The 19,071-nt window shown below is 45.4% G+C and overlaps 1 protein-coding gene across 2 annotated transcripts in view; it reads left to right on the top strand.

Moving 5' to 3' along the window:
- The window catches only part of PRIMA1 (proline rich membrane anchor 1), a 106,697-nt gene that overhangs the window by 45,553 nt on the left and 42,073 nt on the right, over positions 1–19,071 (top strand). For both annotated transcript variants that reach the window (XM_069737149.1, XM_069737159.1), the window contains exon 4: positions 18,285–18,396. In XM_069737149.1, the coding sequence (XP_069593250.1) occupies positions 18,285–18,396 (112 nt within the window). The remainder of the gene's footprint in view (positions 1–18,284; positions 18,397–19,071) is intronic.

Below are 19,071 nucleotides of genomic sequence, written 5' to 3'. Positions count from 1 at the left end.
ATAGAATACAGCCAGCGACCCTACAAACACTGCAGCGGAGCTGTGATAATGTGATGATCCCGCCGCTGTCATTAACGCCATCTTGTGGATTGCGCGGTCCTGCAGCTCATTAGCGCGGCGCCGTCATGATTAAATTGTGCTACATTTAATCTTTAGAATAATTGTTAATTGTGTAGAAGGAGAAAACACGGATTATCTGCCGCGGTTGACATGAATCTGCCCTAATTAACAACCGCTGCTTTTAGAAATCCGTTTTTGTTCTGCTGCTGGCTGAGTTATATTTAGAGATTCATGATCCAGGGAAATATCGGTTCTGCTATATGAGGAGCTTAGATAATTTGCAGTTTTTGTGCTTTTATCATTGAAGATGCATAATTGATGATGAGTGGGAGGAGCCTAAACAAGTCTGTGCAGGATGGAAAAACAGTACACTATGCAGCCCAACAACCTGTCACCACTTTATCTTACAAAGTTTTATGTGTTCTCTCTATACTACAACCAGTGGGATCACAGCCTCCAATTTATTGTGAAACCATACGATTAAGGAAGCATGGAAGGAGTTTACACAAGTCTGTGCATCATGAAAAAGGCAGTGTACTGTGCAGCAGGGGAAATTTTTGCCAGTATATATAGCTGCGTAAATTGAAACAGTGGTCACTCAGGACAGTGTGGAGCTGCATATGTCCAGCAGTAGAATTGTCTGCACACAGTTACTGGATTAGTCAGAATATTCCGGAACAATAAAAACTTTTAAGAATTATGCTAGACTGCAGCTCTGCAGCACCGATAGAGATAAGGAATAAGCTGTGGTAGTAGATTCCCTCTCTGATAACCGTCTAATCAATGAGGATAGCATCTCCTACCTACAGGCTATGGCTCAGCTTCATTTCAGAGGATGATTGCTTCTTTTATCTGCTGTGTACATGGAGGGAATGGAAACAACAGAATCACCTTCAACGCCAGAAAAGTTTCTTTATAAACTCTTTCTTTTTTTGTAGTAGAATCATATAAACCTGAGAAACTCCATCTAACAATTACAGGGATTGTCAACAATGTAATCAATGCAGGACTGACAATACAGTGTATACTCCCCTCCTGCATTACATACAGTGTATACTCCCCTCCTGCACTATATACAGTGTATACTCCCCTCCTGCATTACATACAGTGTATACTTCCCTCCTGCATTACATACAGTATATACTCCCCTCCTGCATTACATACAGTGTATACTCCCCTCCTGCATTACATACAGTGTATACTCCCCTCCTGCATTACATACCATTGGCACCATTGAAGCTCTAAAAAACTATAGGGAGAAAAATACTTTATCTAAAAAACTAATTAAAGCTGCCAAAAAGGAAACAGAGAAGCACATTGCTAAGGAGAGTAAAACTAATCCCAAACTGTTCTTCAACTATATCAATAGTAAAAGAATAAAAACTGAAAATGTAGGCCCCTTAAAAAATAGTGAGGAAAGAATGGTTGTAGATGACGAGGAAAAAGCTAACATATTAAACACCTTCTTCTCCACGGTATTCACGGTGGAAAATGAAATGCTAGGTGAAATCCCAAGAAACAATGAAAACCCTATATTAAGGGTCACCAATCTAACCCAAGAAGAGGTGCGAAACCGGCTAAATAAGATTAAAATAGATAAATCTCCGGGTCCGGATGGCATACACCCACGAGTACTAAGAGAACTAAGTAATGTAATAGATAAACCATTATTTCTTATTTTTAGTGACTCTATAGCGACAGGGTCTGTTCCGCAGGACTGGCGCATAGCAAATGTGGTGCCAATATTCAAAAAGGGCTCTAAAAGTGAACCTGGAAATTATAGGCCAGTAAGTCTAACCTCTATTGTTGGTAAAATATTTGAAGGGTTTCTGAGGGATGTTATTCTGGATTATCTCAATGAGAATAACTGTTTAACTCCATATCAGCATGGGTTTATGAGAAATCGCTCCTGTCAAACCAATCTAATCAGTTTTTATGAAGAGGTAAGCTATAGACTGGACCACGGTGAGTCATTGGACGTGGTATATCTCGATTTTTCCAAAGCGTTTGATACCGTGCCGCACAAGAGGTTGGTACACAAAATGAGAATGCTTGGTCTGGGGGAAAATGTGTGTAAATGGGTTAGTAACTGGCTTAGTGATAGAAAGCAGAGGGTGGTTATAAATGGTATAGTCTCTAACTGGGTCGCTGTGACCAGTGGGGTACCGCAGGGGTCAGTATTGGGACCTGTTCTCTTCAACATATTCATTAATGATCTGGTAGAAGGTTTACACAGTAAAATATCGATATTTGCAGATGATACAAAACTATGTAAAGCAGTTAATACAAGAGAAGATAGTATTCTGCTACAGATGGATCTGGATAAGTTGGAAACTTGGGCTGAAAGGTGGCAGATGAGGTTTAACAATGATAAATGTAAGGTTATACACATGGGAAGAGGGAATCAATATCACCATTACACACTGAACGGGAAACCACTGGGTAAATCTGACAGGGAGAAGGACTTGGGGATCCTAGTTAATGATAAACTTACCTGGAGCAGCCAGTGCCAGGCAGCAGCTGCCAAGGCAAACAGGATCATGGGGTGCATAAAAAGAGGTCTGGATACACATGATGAGAGCATTATACTGCCTCTGTACAAATCCCTAGTTAGACCGCACATGGAGTACTGTGTCCAGTTTTGGGCACCGGTGCTCAGGAAGGATATAATGGAACTAGAGAGAGTACAAAGGAGGGCAACAAAATTAATAAAGGGGATGGGAGAACTACAATACCCATATAGATTAGCGAAATTAGGATTATTTAGTCTAGAAAAAAGACGACTGAGGGGCGATCTAATAACCATGTACAAGTATATAAGGGGACAATACAAATATCTCGCTGAGGATCTGTTTATACCAAGGAAGGTGACGGGCACAAGGGGGCATTCTTTGCGTCTGGAGGAGAGAAGGTTTTTCCACCAACATAGAAGAGGATTCTTTACTGTTAGGGCAGTGAGAATCTGGAATTGCTTGCCTGAGGAGGTGGTGATGGCGAACTCAGTCGAGGGGTTCAAGAGAGGCCTGGATGTCTTCCTGGAGCAGAACAATATTGTATCATACAATTATTAGGTTCTGTAGAAGGACGTAGATCTGGGTATTTATTATGATGGAATATAGGCTGAACTGGATGGACAAATGTCTTTTTTCGGCCTTACTAACTATGTTACTATGTTACATACAGTGTATACTCCCCTCCTGCACTATATACAGTGTATACTCCCCTCCTGCATTACATACAGTGTATACTCCCCTCCTGCATTACATACAGTGTATACTCCCCTCCTGCATTACATACAGTGTATATTCCCCTCCTGCATTACATACAGTGTATACTCCCCTCCTGCATTACATACAGTGTATACTCCCCTCCTGCATTACATACAGTGTATACTCCCCTCCTGCATTACATACAGTGTATATTCCCCTCCTGCATTACATACAGTGTATACTCCCCTCCTGCATTACATACAGTGTATACTCCCCTCCTGCATTACATACAGTGTATACTCCCCTCCTGCATTACATACAGTGTATATTCCCCTCCTGCATTACATACAGTGTATACTCCCCTCCTGCATTACATACAGTGTATACTCCCCTCCTGCATTACATACAGTGTATACTCCCCTCCTGCATTACATACAGTGTATACTCCTCTCCTGCATTACATACAGTGTATACTCCCCTCCTGCATTACATACAGTGTATACTCCCCTCCTGCATTATATACAGTGTATACTCCCCTCCTGCATTACATACAGTGTATACTCCCCTCCTGCATTACATACAGTGTATACTCCCCTCCTGCATTACATACAGTGTATACTCCCCTCCTGCATTACATACAGTGTATACTCCCCTCCTGCATTACATACAGTGTATACTCCCCTCCTGCATTACATACAGTGTATACTCCCCTCCTGCATTACATACAGTGTATATTCCCCTCCTGCATTACATACAGTGTATACTCCCCTCCTGCATTACATACAGTGTATACTCCCCTCCTGCATTACATACAGTGTATACTCCCCTCCTGCATTACGTACAGTGTATAGTCACCTCCTGCATTACATACAGTGTAAAGTCACCTTCTGAATTAAGCACAGTCAAAACCTATATGAAACAAAATGAGCAAGAACCCTGCTGTAACTAAATAAGTAAAAAATAAAAAGTGCACTTAAATAACACAGGGTTCTCAGTAGTACTGTTTTTGATCACAATATACTGTATACGGTGTATACTCCCATACTGCATTACCTACAGTGCATACTCCCCTCCTGCATTACATACAGTGTAGGTCTTTTAATATGTAAAAAATACTTCACGTGACACTAACTATGATACATTACAAATAAAACACAACAGAACAAAACATAAGAACAAAGCTCCAATCAGACGACAACAAACGACGAAAATGACAAAGAAATAAACCAGAAATTGAACCAAAATGGAGAAAGTTCATGACCTACAAATCAGGGACAAGAAAGAAAAAATTCAATAAAATAAAGAAAGCAAAACTAAAAGACAACAAACAAAAACTTACAAGAATACCCCCATAAAATTATAAATAATAAATAGTATAAAATCATGTAAGATCCCCGGCCCAGCTTTATTCATACTACAATATACAACCCCAACTACATTGACACCATCCTATATACAATATATACAGTACAGACCAAAAGTTTGGACACACCTTCTCATTTAAAGATTTTTCTGTATTTTCATGACTATGAAAACTTTAACTTCACACTGAAGGCATGAAAAATATGAATGAACACATATGGAATTATATACTTAACAAAAAAGTGTGAAACAACTGAAAATATGCCTTATATTTAAAAGTAGCCACCTTTTGCTTTGATGACTGCTTTGCTCACTCTTGGCATTCTCTTGATGAGCTTCAAGAGGTAGTCACCGGAAATGGTTTTCACTTCACAGGTGTGCCCTGTCAGGATTAATAAGTGGGATTTCTTGCCTTATAAATGGGGTTGGGACTATCAGTTGTGTTGAGCAGAAGTCTGGTGGATAAACAGCTGATAGTCCTACTGAATAAACTGTTAGAATTTGTATTATGGCAAGAAAAAAGCAGCTAAGTAAAGAAAAATGAGTGGCCATCATTACTTTAAGAAATGAAGGTCAGTCAATCCAAAAAATTGGGAAAACTTTGAAAGTATCCCCAAGTGCAGTGGCAAAACCATCAAGCACTACAAAGAAACTGGCTCACATGAGGACCGCCCCAGGAAAGGAAGACCAAGAGTCACCTCTGTTTCTGAGGATAAGTTTATCCGAGTCACCAGCCTCAGAAATCGCAGGTTAACAGCAGCTCAGATTAGAGACCAGGTCAATGCCATACAGAGTTCTAGCAGCAGACACATCTCTACAACAACTGTTCAGAGGAGACTTTGCGCGGCAGGCCTTCATGGTAAAATAGCTGCTAGGAAACCACTGCTAAGGACAGGCAACAAGAAGAAGAGACTTGTTTGGGCTAAAGAACACAAGGAATGGACATTAGACCAGTGGAAATCAGTGCTTTGGTCTGATGAGTCCAAATTTGAGATCTTTGGTTCCAACCACTGTGTCTTTGTGCAACGCAGAAAAGGTGAAAGGATGGACTCTACATGCCTGGTTCCCACCATGAAGCATGGATGAGGAGGTGTGATGGTGTGGGGGTGCTTTGCTGGTGACACTGTTTATTCAAAATTGAAGGCATACTGAACCAGCATGGCTACCACAGGATCTTGCAGCGGCTTGTTATTCCATCTGGTTTGAGTTTAGTTGGACCATCATTTATTTTAAAACAGGACAATGACCCCAAGCACACCTCCAGGCTGTGTAAGGGCTATTTGACCAAGAAGGAGTGTGATGGGGTGCTTCATCAGACCTGAACCCAATCGAGATGGTTTGGGGTGAGCTGGATCGCAGAGTGAAGGCAAAAGGGCCAACAAGTGCTAAGCATCTCTGGGAACTCCTTCAAGGTTGTTGAAAGACTATTTCTGGTGACTACCTCTTGAAGCTCATCAAGAGAATGCCAAGAGTGTGCAAAGCAGTCATCAAAGCAAAAGGTGGCTACTTTGAAGAACCTAGAATATGAGACATATTTTCAGTTGTTTCACACTTTTTGTTAGGTTTATAATTCCACATGTGTTAATTCATAGTTTTGATGCCTTCAGTGTGAATTTACAATTTTCATAGTAATAAAAATACAGAAAAATCTTTAAATGAGAAGGTGTGTCCAAACTTTTGGTCTGTACTGTACACTATAAACATGTTAGACTAAACCGATTTATACAACACCGCAAACACAACAAAACCCCACTGGTCCTACTGCCTTACCTTACAGCCACCCCCTCACACCATCATATTCACCCTACAACAAACCTAAATACAATAGTGTACAAAATTAACATTTTTTTCCCATTTTTATATATATATATATATATATATATATATATATATATATATATATATATATATATATATATATATATGTATATGTATATGTATATATATGTATATGTATATGTATATATATGTATATATATATATATGTATATATATGTATATGTATATATATGTATATGTGTATATATATATATATATATATATATATATATATATATATATATATATCACCTACACTGACTATCCCGCCACCCCAGATCCAGAACTTAACTAAGACCCTCTATTATACACAATATATACACAATACATACAATACACTATATACAGTATATACAATAACAAACATTACAGAACCCTACCTACATACTCACCACCCAAGGCTCAAGTTCGATGCCTGCAAACCTTCTATTCAGGGAACAGAAATACAAAACAAAGATCTAGGGTGTAAAGACATCAGCCCACCACCAAGATATAGGAGCGCTAATGGACTAAGGCACCCCGAAGGAGAAACCCCTCCAGAGATGGGCCGCCCTCCGGGCACCCAGTCCTTCCTACTCCCGAGAACGCACCTTCACCAGGGCACCTAGGATGCTGCTACAAACTTCATCTACACGGAGGATTTTACTCTGCGTCGAAACTAAAACTCGTGTGTTCCACGTGAAGTACCTGACCACTGCGCTGACTAAGAATAAAGTGGCTCGGTCCCTTCTACCGAGGTCTTTGAACGCTCCATAGGCCCACTCGGCATAGGACAGAGTGGCCAGCCGTGGCCAACCAATGGAGGCGCCCACCCTGTTGTACACCTCTGTATTAAAGGGACCATGAAGCAGGAAGTGCTCCATGCTTTCCAGCATGGTAGCACAAGCCTCATGGGGACAATTCCTGTCCTCGGAGCTCCTGTACTTCAAATTTTCCATCACATACAACTTACCTTGGAAGCAGCGCCAAGTCCCAATACTTCTTGGGGATCCTGCTAGAATTTAACAAACTTAACCCAACCTCTAGATCCCGACTTGGGCAGTCCTTGAGGACCAATGGTTTCTGAAAATGCGAAAGCAAGACCCACATGTCGAGGAGTTTCCTCGGAAAGGAACCTCGCTTCCCACATTCCCAGACCCTATCAGCGCATCATTTTCAGAACCGGGGTAACATAAGCCGGGAGATGCCCGTGCGGTGTGCGAAGATCCTTCAATCTTCCCCCTGTCTCCCATTCCTGGAAGAAAGGCTGAAACCATCCCTTGCAGGAGAATACCCACGGAGGAGCCCTCTCTTTCCAGAGGTTTGCCACGTTAGCTTTCAAAAAGGTGTTCACTAGGAACACCACGGGGTTCACCATATTCAACCCCCCTAGTCTCCTCGTGCGGTAAGTGACCTCCCGTTTGACTAGGTTTAGTCTATTCCCCCATAACGTCTGGAAGAACAGACTGTAGACCCGTGTCCAGAGAGGCTCTGGCAAGACACAGATGCTGCCCAGGTAGATTAGCAAGGGGAGCAGGAAAGCTTTGCACAGGTCAACCCTTTCCCTCAGGGTCAAAGACAAACCCTTTCATTGGTCCACTCTTTGGGCGACACCTTTGATTCTGCCTTCTTAGTTTTTCGTGGGGTAATCACCCAGGCCAAATTCGATGCCTAGGACTTTGGCATGTGATGGGGGGTTCGGGGAGGGTGTTCGGAAGATCAAACGCGGGATCCCCGCCTCCCAGCCAGAGACTCTCACACTTGTCCTAGTTGACCTCGGACCCGGGTGCCTCCGAGTAGCTCTCCACTTCTGACATCACCACCATCGCCTCCCCTTGCGAAGAAACAAAGACGGTGAAATCGGCCGCATAGGCCACTACTCTTAGGATAGCCTCTGGCGCCACCCCGCCCATCCTCACCCCCGTCAACGGTCCACAATCGACCCTTCTGAGGAAGGGATCGATCGCAAACGCGTAATGGAAAGGGATAAGAGGGCAGCCCTGGCGGACACCAGATCCTACCCAGAAAGGTTGTCCAATACATCTGTTTACCAGAGGGAAAGTCTCAGCCCCTGCGTACAAGGTCTTAAGCCAGTTCAAAAACCCTCCAGGCAGACCATACCTCAAAAGAGTGGACCAGAGGTACTCGTGGTCGACCCGATCAAAGGCTTTTGCCTGATCCAGGGTCAGCAAGAACCCCTTCCAAAGGCCCGTCCTGCCTTGCTCCATGGCCTCTCGGACACCCAGAACAGCACTGAAAGTGCTACGGCCAGGAACGCAACAGTGCTGGGCCTCCGAAAGGAGCCGCGGTGCAAACTTCACCAGCCTCTTGAAGAGTATCTTAGCCAAAACCTTTCTGTCCACATTGAGAAGTGCTATGGGACACCAATTCTCAATGCGTGACGGATCCTTACCCTTTGACAAAATGATCAAAGCCGACCTCCTTAATGATCTCGGCAGAGTGCCCGAGGAGAGACACTCATTAAACACCTGAGTCACGAGGGGGACCAAGGAGTCCCTAAAGGTCCTAAAGAACTTGGATGTAAAGCCATCCGGACCTGGCGATTTTTTTTTTTTTTTTTTTTTTTTTTTTTTTTTTTTTTTTTTGGGCTGGAGCCCATCGATCGCCAGTCTCACTTCCTCTTCTTTGATCGCTTCTGCCTAACTGCCCAGCAAGAGGTCAGCCCCTGGCTCAGGAACAGCTTCAGCCAGGAAAGCCGACATCCTGTCACGATCCAGTTCCTTCCTCCCCAAGAGGTGCGAGTAGTATGAACTGACGACCTCCAAGATGCCTGATCTGGACCTTCTCAGGGATCCCGTACTGTCTATCAGCGCCGTCACTATCTTACTATTCATTGACATCTTGCAGCTTCTGTAAGGGTCAGGCGAGTAGTACTTCCCGTAGTCCCTCTCAAAAACCAAAGATGCGTGCCTATCGTACTGATACCTCATTAGCAAGGATTTCACACTGGAGATCGCCTTGCGGCTACCCCCAGTCGAGACAAGATGCTCGAGTTTCCTCCTCAGGCTCTGATACAGGCGATCCCTGTTCAGGCTTCTGAGGTTCGAGAGTTGCTGGAAGAATCTCGCCACCTGATGTTTGAACATCTCCCACCACTCAGACTTAGTGTTACTTAGGCCCAGCAGCGGTACCTGGCTCTGAAGAAATTCCTCAAAGGACCGTCTTACAGCTTCTTCCTCAAGGAGTGACGAATTCAGCTTCCAATAACCTCTTCCCATCCGAGGAGTCTCTGTAACGCTCAGAGAAAACATAATCAAACAGTGATCGGAGAATTCCACCTCCACAACCGACAACGGCGGTCTAACCTAGACCTGCACTGACTACCTCTAAAAAAAGGTGAACTCCGCGTGGCCTGTGTTGTGGCGGATGTGGATATCCTCCAGGCGCGCCTCACTTACTATCCTATTTAGCACGACGCAATCGTAAGCCAGCCGGTCTCCGGAACCTCCTCTATCACATGGTCTCGTGACGTTGTTGAAATCCCCTCCAAAGTCCATCTGCCGACTCGAAAATAAGAAAGGTTTGATCTTCATGAAGAGACACTTGCGGTCCCACTTGGACTGGGGACGGTAGATGTTAATGAGCCGAAGCTCCATTTCTAACTCGATCAATCGTCTGCATTCAACCGCTGCGGTCTAAATAAAGTACCGCCACCCCGCTATACGCAAGAGACCTGCAGGAGGGCCCGTGCCTCCACTCCCGCCTTGCTTTATGCATGGTTGATAGGTCGGTCAACCTGGTCTCCTGCAAAAACAAAATGTCGGCGTCAAGTTGGCCTAGAAAATGAAAGGCCGTGTACCTTGTCGCTTCTGACTTTATGCTGGCAACATTAATGATTGCCAGCGTCAACGGGGTGGGTGCCGCCATCATGATTGATTGAATTAGATAGCCTTTTTCTTCCCACCCCCAACAGTTTCACCCTCTACCTCTGACAATGATGAGCTTTTAGTGCGCTTAAGACAAACAGACTCATCCATTCTCTCCTTACATACACTCTGGCCCTTGTCTGGTGGTCCTGAGGTAGTCCCCCCCCCCACAAGGCTTTGTATTTGCCTCCTGAGAAGAAGACCCAGCGACCTCCTGAGCCCCAACAACCTTGTCTGCAACCTCCGGCTCCGGGTCCCCATCGCCCTCCTCTGGAGGGGAGTCCTGGAGGGCCCGGAACCGGTTAGAGAGATCCACCAGAGGGGGGGGCGGCTGGACCTTCCAATGGCACCTGGATCAGGGCTACGGAGTCAGAGGGGTCGCACTCCAAGGAGGAGGCTCGAGGCCCGGACCCCCTATTATCCTTAGTTGCTTTCCTGTTACCCTTTTTCTTTTGCTGAGACCACTCCCCCTCTCCCTCATTCAGACTGTCACCGTATGAAGGTTCCTGGGCAGACATGGCGTCCTTTTGCTCCTCCCTTTCAAGTCTCTTGACTTCCTCGCTCAATTCGCTGTCTTTAGGATCCTCAGCTGCAATTTAAGCACCCGGGTCAGAGTTTAGGGTCATTACTCCCTGCCCCCTGCTCCCATGGCGCTGATCCTGCCGCCTGATATTGGATGGCGGCAGCCTGCTCCTCACCGGTTCCCTGCCTCCTCTGCCTCTACTGGTCCCTTCACCAGCGAGATTAGTCCCGGCTTTCACCTGTTCCGCACTCGCCGCTTTCAGGACCACATTGGCAAAGGAACGCAGACAGCGACTGAATGGGTGACCTAGGTCACCACACAAGTTACACCTAATCCTGCCACGGGTAGCAGCGAGATGGCCGAGGTCCCCACACACAGTGCGCATTTCTGGGTGGTACACTGTGCACTGAAGTGTGTGGGGCTGCCGCACCTGTGACAGACTTTAGGCTGCCCCTGATAGAAAATCAAGATCCTGTCCCTCCCCAAAAATGTTGAGGAAGGGATATGGGTAATGGTGTTTCCTGAAACCTTCAATTTCACCATGAAGGTCCAGGCTCCTGACCAGATACCATGCTTGTCGAGGGTCTTTTTAGAAATACCGACGATGTCACCGTATCGTCCAACCCAGGTGGAGATGTCGACACAGGAAAGTGACTCGTTACTGGTCAAAACGGTCACCTTCCTGTCTGAGTTCTGGCGGGATATCGCTACAGGGAGGAAACCCTGCCATTCGGGGTGACCCCAAGCCAGCTTATGGCGAGACCAAAAAAGCTCAAGGCCCTCCGGTCTCACGAAGCTGACATCGAAGTAGGAGGTCCCGTAGGGATGGATCAAGGCGAAGATGTCATATGCCACGAAGCCCATCCCCAGCAGGAGCTCAGCACCTTTGACTGATCAGGACAGGCATCCTTGCTTACCCACTAGAGACGGGCCACGTTCCTCCTCTGCCCCGGTGTCAGCAGAGACCAGAGAGTCGCTGCTCCTCTATCTCGGAAGGCGGAAAGATCGTGTCTCTCTATCCAGAAAGACAGATCAACCTCCCTCCCCTCTACATTGATGGAACTCTCCCCTTTCCTCAGGGCGTCCAGGAAGCGCTGTTGCAAGTCACCATTCTCAGGGTCACCAGACAAGGGCGCACTACTACCCCCAGCAGTGACAGCTCCTGAATAGCTTGGGGCTGAAGCCCCCGCCATTGCTGGGGGGGCAGTGGGACCACTACCTGCTTTCCCTTTACCAACACCAGTAATGCTCTCCTCATTCACTCCACCACTACTCCCATCATTTGCAACATCACTACTCCCATCATTCACTCCACCACTACTCCCATCATTTACTCCACTACTACTCCCACCATTCACTACACTACTACTCCCATCATTTCCTGCACAGCTCCTTTCATTCCCCTTACCATTGCCACCACTTCCCGTCACTTTTTTACCAGTATTCTCACCACCATTTGTCCCAGTGTTCTCTGCACCTTCCACAGTCACATCCATTCCTTCCTCACTTGTGTCTGGCTTCTCTGCACTCACACCTGCTGGACCAGGTGACATTAACCCTTCATTACCCCATATCCCACCAATACAGGGGAGTGGGAAGAGAGAGGATAAGTGCCAGAATAGGCGCATCTTACAGATGTGCCTTTTCTGGGGTGGCTGGGGGCAGATGTTTTTAGCCAGGGGGGGGGGGGGGGGGCTATAACCATGGTCCCTCACTAAGCTATTAATATCTGCCCTCAGTCACTGGCTTTCCCACTATGGCGGAGAAAATTGCGCGGGAGCCCACGCCAATTTTTTCCCGGGATTTAACCCTTTAAGTTAATAGCTAGAGACCCCAAATTTGACACAAAGACACTTCTTACTTTACTAAAGAGGAATATGTAATAAAAGAAGGGATCTGAGATGGTTTACTGTATGTAAACCATGTCTCATATCCTGTCGGGTTTGTGAAGGAGATAGGAAAAGCCGGCAATTGAATTACCGGCTTTTCTGCCATCTAGCGCTGAATTAAACTTAAATATATATATATATATATATATATATATATATATATATATATATATATATATATATATATATATATATATATATATATATATATATATATATATACACATATATATATATACATATATATATATATATATACAGTATATATATAACCTATACTATGTGTACACATTTATTCTACCTATTCTATTCTATTGTCAGTGTGATTTTACTGTACACCGCGCTGAATTGCCGGCTTTTCTTTAGAACACCGCTGCGTATTTCTTGCAAGTCACACGCATGGTCCATGTGTAATCCGTAATTTTCTCGCCGCCATAGACTTTCATTGGCATATTTTTTGCGCAATACGCTGACAAACGCAGCATGCTGCGATTTTCTACATCCATAACATACCGTATATTACGGATGCTTAATATACGGCAGATAGGAGCTGCCCCATAGAGAATCATTGGGCCGTGTGCAATGCGTATTTTCTGGACGTATTTTCTGCGCTCATACGTCCGTAAAACTCGCTAGTGTGACGCCGGCCTAACTCTCCTCGTCTGTAGTTCTGTCATTCATTTTAATTAGCGTCCGTCAGATATTTTGTCTTTCCTCAGAGCACAGGATCGATATTTGCTATTACTCTGCGGCTCCAATATGACATAAATATGTTCATCTGAAAAGAAAGGTCAGGCAGCGTAAAATATGATGGCCGCATGAGACCTGATCGCCCCACCATCCGAGAGCTGCTTTGCACAATACATTATACAGTACTGTGCAAACGTTTTAGATTTGTGTGGAAAAAATTACTGCACAGTAAGAAACTTTTACAAATAGAAGAGTTATTAGTTTATTGTTATTAATGAACAAAGGAAAATGTAAATGCCATCAATATTGGAGTCCTGGGGCCCTGATCTCACATAGAGAAGACAGAAGGATCCGCACAAGCCTCATACACAGAAGATCTGGGGTCAGGTCTCAAAGATGTTTGGAGCAACCTCCCGCTGAGATCCTACTGATGATAGAGGTGACAGGCAGTCACCAGATACTGATGATGGAGGAGACGGGGGATCACCAGATATGGATGATGGAGGAGACGGGCGATCACCAGATACTGATGATGGAGGCGATGGCCAGTCACTAGATACTGATGATACCTGCTGTCTGTCTATGAAGTGCACATAGTACATCACCCAGCTTTGCACATAGACTTCCCTCTGCTCCTAGCTTTCACATGGTATGTTCATTCACCCAGCTCTCCTGCTGTCTGTCTATGAAGTGCACATAGTACATCACCCAGCTCTGCACATAGACTTCCCTCTGCTCCTAGCTTTCAACTGGTATGCCTTCCAGCTAACCCCAGCTTACCCTGTGCTATTTATGAGCTTCTTTACTCAATGCTTGATTGTATGCATCTGGTCCACCCTTAATTCTCTGACCAAGATGAGCAGAGACCACTCCTCTGCTTCACACCTGAATGCACTTAGTTGTACATATATTGCATAGCAAAAGTCTGCAATGACTTTAGTCTGCAGTGTGATTCCTATACATGTGTCCTAGAAGTGTGAAGATTAATTTTAGAATTAAAACCAGAATTGAACCAGACAATGTTTCTGTTTGTTTTCACTTCCACCCCTATAATTCTTACCTTTCTGCAAAACCCCTAATCCCTACTCCTAGTAAAGAACCTAGTATATCGCCCTATATTACTTCTCCCCTATGCCTCCAAGCTACTGGAACAACATGTCTACCTTGAACTGTCCTCCCATCTCTCTTCTTGCTCCCCTTTTGACCGCTTACAATCTGGCCTCCGGTCACACCACTCCACTGAAACTCACCAATGACCTCTTAACCGCCAAGAGCAAGCGACACTACTCTGTCCTCCTCCTCCTTGACCTGTCGGCTGCCTTTGACACAGTGGACCATTCCCTATTATTACAGACCCTCTCATCCCTTGGCATCACAGACTTGGCCCTATCCTGGATCTCATCATACCTAACAGACCGGACATTCAGCATCTCCCACTCACACACCACCTCCTCACCTCGCCCCCTATCTGTCGGAGTCCCACAAGGTTCAGTCCTAGGGCCCCTGCTCTTCTCCATTTACACCTTTGGCCTGGGACAGCTCATAGAATCTCATGGCTTTCAGTATCATCTCTATGCTAATGACACACAGATCTACATCTCTGGACCAGATATCACCTCCCTACTAACCAGAATCCCTCAATGTCTGTCCACTATTTCATCCTTCTTCTCCGCTAGATTTTTGAAACTTAACATGGACAAAACAGAATTCATCATCTTTCCCCCATCTCTCGTGACCCCCCCAACAAACCTATCCATTACAGTAAATGGCTGCCCACTCTCCCCAGTCCCACAAGCTCGCTGCCTCGGGGTAATCCTTGATGCTGATCTCTCCTTCAAACCACATATCCAAGCCCCTTCCACTTCCTGCCGACTTCAACTCAAAAATATTTCACGAATCCGTTCATTCCTCAACCAAGAATCTGCAAAAACCCTAGTCCATGCCCTCATCATCCCTCGCCTTGACTACTGCAACCTCCTGCTCTGTGGCCTCCCCTTAAACACTCTTGCACCTCTCCAATCTATTCTAAACTCTGCTGCCCGACTAATCCACCTGTCCCCCCGCTATTCCCCAGCTTCTCCCCTCTGTCAATCCCTTCACTGGCTCCCCATTGCCCAGAGACTCCAGTACAAAACCCTAACCATGACATACAAAGCCATCCACAACCTGTCTCCTCCATACATCTGTGACCTCGTCTCCCGGTACTTTCCTGCACTCAACCTCCGATCCTCACAAGATCTCCTTCTCTATTCCCCTCTTATCTCCTCTTCCCACAATCGCATACAAGATTTCTCTCACGCATCACCCCTACTCTGGAACTCTCTACCACAACATATCAGACTCTCACCTACCATCGAAACCTTCAAAAAGAGCCTGAAGACCCACCTCTTCCGACAAGCCTATAACCTGCAGTAACCACCGATTGACCAAACCGCTGCATGACCAGCTCTACCCTCGCCTACTGTATTCTCACCCATCCCTTGTAGATTGTGAGCCTTCGCGGGCAGGGTCCTCTCTCCTCCTGTACCAGTTATGATTTGTATTGTTTAAGATTATTGTACTTGTTTTTATTATGTATACCCCTCCTTACATGTAAAGCGCCATGAAATAAATGGCGCTATAATAATAAATAATAATAATGATGGAGGCGGCGGGCGGTCACCAGATACTGATGATGGAGGCGATGGGCGGTCACCACAGTGACGTAGAACCTTGGGCTCACCAGAGAAAATCATTCTTGGGGCCCACTATGTAGCTACATAGAAATAAACACAAGACCACCAATTGTGCGGTAAAACACGCTAATATCAGCGTATAATATAAGGTAGTACACGTCTTAATTATGTAGAATGTAATGTAGCTCTCATAGAATATAATGTAGCCCCCCTCATAGAGTATAATGTAGCCCCTCTCAAAGAATATAATGCAGCCCCCTCTTATAGAATATAATGCAGCCCCCTCTCATAGAATATAATGCAGTCCCCACCATAGAATATATTGTAGCACCATCATAGGGTATAATGCAACCCCCTCATATAGTATAATGCAGCCCCCCCCCCCATAGAGTATACGGTAGCCCCCTCATAGGGCAAAATGCTGCTTTCCACCTCATATAGTATGATGTAGCCCCCAGAATATAATGTAGTCCCCTGAGAGAATAATGCAGCCCCACCACAGAATATAATGTAGCCCCCCATAGAGTATACTGTAGCCCCCTCATATAGTATGTAGGCCCCCAGAATATAATGTAGTCCCCTGAGAGAATAATGCAGTCCCCCCCACAGAATATAATGTAGCCCCCTCATAAAGTATAATGCAGCCCCCCTCATAGGGGATAATGCAGCCCCTCTCCACCTCCATCATTGTTCTCCCCCACCACCCCTATCAATGCCTTTTCCATCACCTTCATCATTGCCACCACAACCCCCATCATTGCCCATTCCACCACCACCATTGTCTTTTCCACCACAACCATCATTGTCCTAAACACCACAACCATCATTGCTTTCTCCTCCACCACCCCCATCATTGCCCATTTCAACATCCCCAACATTTCCTGTTTCAACACATCCATCATTGTCTCCCCCCACCACCATCATTGTCCTTTCCACCACAACCATCATTGCCTTCTTCCTCAAAACCCCATCATTGCCCATTTCACCAGCTCCATCATTGCCTCCTTCACCACCACCCCCATCGTCCTTCCCCACCACCCAATCATTGCCAATCTCCAATACACACATCAACACACACTCAAACACACACAAAGCACTGCACCCCATACACACACACACCACTGCGCTACTCTCTCACATTCACACACAAAGCAACGCATCGCACCACATACATACACGCGCACACACACGTACGCAGACAGGCACACAGCACCACTCACCTCTCGCAGCACATCCCGGCATCTTCTTCCTCGCCGGCAGCTTTCTGTCTGAAACAGTCGCGTGCTGAATGATGACGTCGTCCAGCTGCGCTGTCTCAGACAGGAAGCGCCGGGCAGAAAGTCGGGTGCTGGGATGTGCTGCGAGACATGTGTGTATTTGGTGCGGTGCTTTGTGTGTGTGAGAGAGTGGTGCGGTGGTGGTGGGGCTTTACATACGGGCAGTGTTAGCTGCAGTCTGCGGCTAACGCTGCCCGCTATTAAAGTGAAATGGTATTCACTCCTCTCCATGCCGATGGGGGCGTGGAGAAGCGTGAATATTAATTTCTCTTTAGCAGCGGGGACAGGCGTGGCCTCCTGTCACCCACTGCTGCTCCACTGGCACAGGGCGGGTCCCATTGACTCAGGGGCCCCATAGCCACTGACTGGGGGCCCCTAGAGCAGTGAGGGCCTTAGGCAGCTGCTGGTCAGTATGCCGGCAGGTGTAAGTGCATGGGCCAGTACGACCCTGGGTCACCAGATACTGTTGAAGGAGGCGACGGGCGGTCACCATATACTGATGGGATTTAGATTTCTCTTATGTTCATTCACTTTGCATTTTATTAATTGATAAAAATAAACTACTAACTCTTCTCTGTGTGAAAACTTCTTACTTTGGATTCTTTTTCCACACCTGCCTAAAACTTTTGAAGAGTATTGCATATTCTTAGCCCACTGTTTGTTCAAAAAAATCTGAAATCATATATCTTAGCCACAATATCATTTTTTGCACACAGTTCCTATGCGGACCGATGTGTCTGTTCTTGCAGTGATGTTTTTCTTTAGGGCTTATTTTTCTTGTACTATTCTCCAGTCAGCAATTTTTTAGCAGCAATCTGGGAGTTGTAGTTGCGGTAGTTATAGTGGCACAGTTTGGGGGTCTCCATGTTATCTCTTTATATCCTTTCAACTCACCCGGTGACTTTGTCTTTTCAGTTAAGATCCCGCATTGTTGCGTGGAGGAGACCTGGTGGCATTTCCTGCTCATCATTCTGGCAGCCGTCATCCTCTTCATAGTGGTTATTATGTGCTACAAGGCAATAAAAAGGTGAGATACGGAAGTCCGAACACATAGGGTAAGCTACTACAGCTGCTATGGGGTTCATGTAGAAGGGAAGTCACTATTTAGGTCAGTCACGTCACATTAAGTTATTTCAACTGCAATACCAGACACCTCCTGAGGATTAGAGTGGCGCTGTTCCTCATCAATGACATCTACTTTAATATAGGCTGTAAAAAATGTATGAAATGTAGAAGAACAAAATTTTATTGTCCCCCAAAGTGTGCTTAAAGGTAAATTATCCTCGAGAATCCGCAATTACCACAGGGATTGCTACAAATGAACAAATTGTGAAGTTTTTGTGGTCTTGGCGATGATGGGGCATCCTGTGGCCGCACTGATTGGTGCACTGCTGGCTGAATTAATTGCTTTGCTTTACCCCCTGCTCCTCGGCTGTTTCCATAATTATACAGTAAGGGGTAACTAATGAGGCGGCCGTTGATCTCCGGCAGAGAGAAGTGCTGCACTGAATCTGCAGAGACTGAATGATAAGCACATAGTGTAAAGATGTTCATGTGTAAGAGAAGTATGAAAGTAATACAATGCAGAACACTACAACCCCCAACATTGCTGTAGCATAATCAATGAAAAGACATTTATATAGCACATAATTATTATTTGGGTATCGGACTAGAGTTTATTGTCTTCCCTCAATAAATCAAT

Source organism: Ranitomeya imitator, chromosome 1 (genome assembly GCF_032444005.1).
Source record: "Ranitomeya imitator isolate aRanImi1 chromosome 1, aRanImi1.pri, whole genome shotgun sequence".
NCBI lineage: Eukaryota > Metazoa > Chordata > Amphibia > Anura > Dendrobatidae > Ranitomeya > Ranitomeya imitator.
The sequence above is the reverse complement of the archived record's forward strand: the minus strand, read 5'-3'. Positions and strand labels throughout refer to the sequence as shown.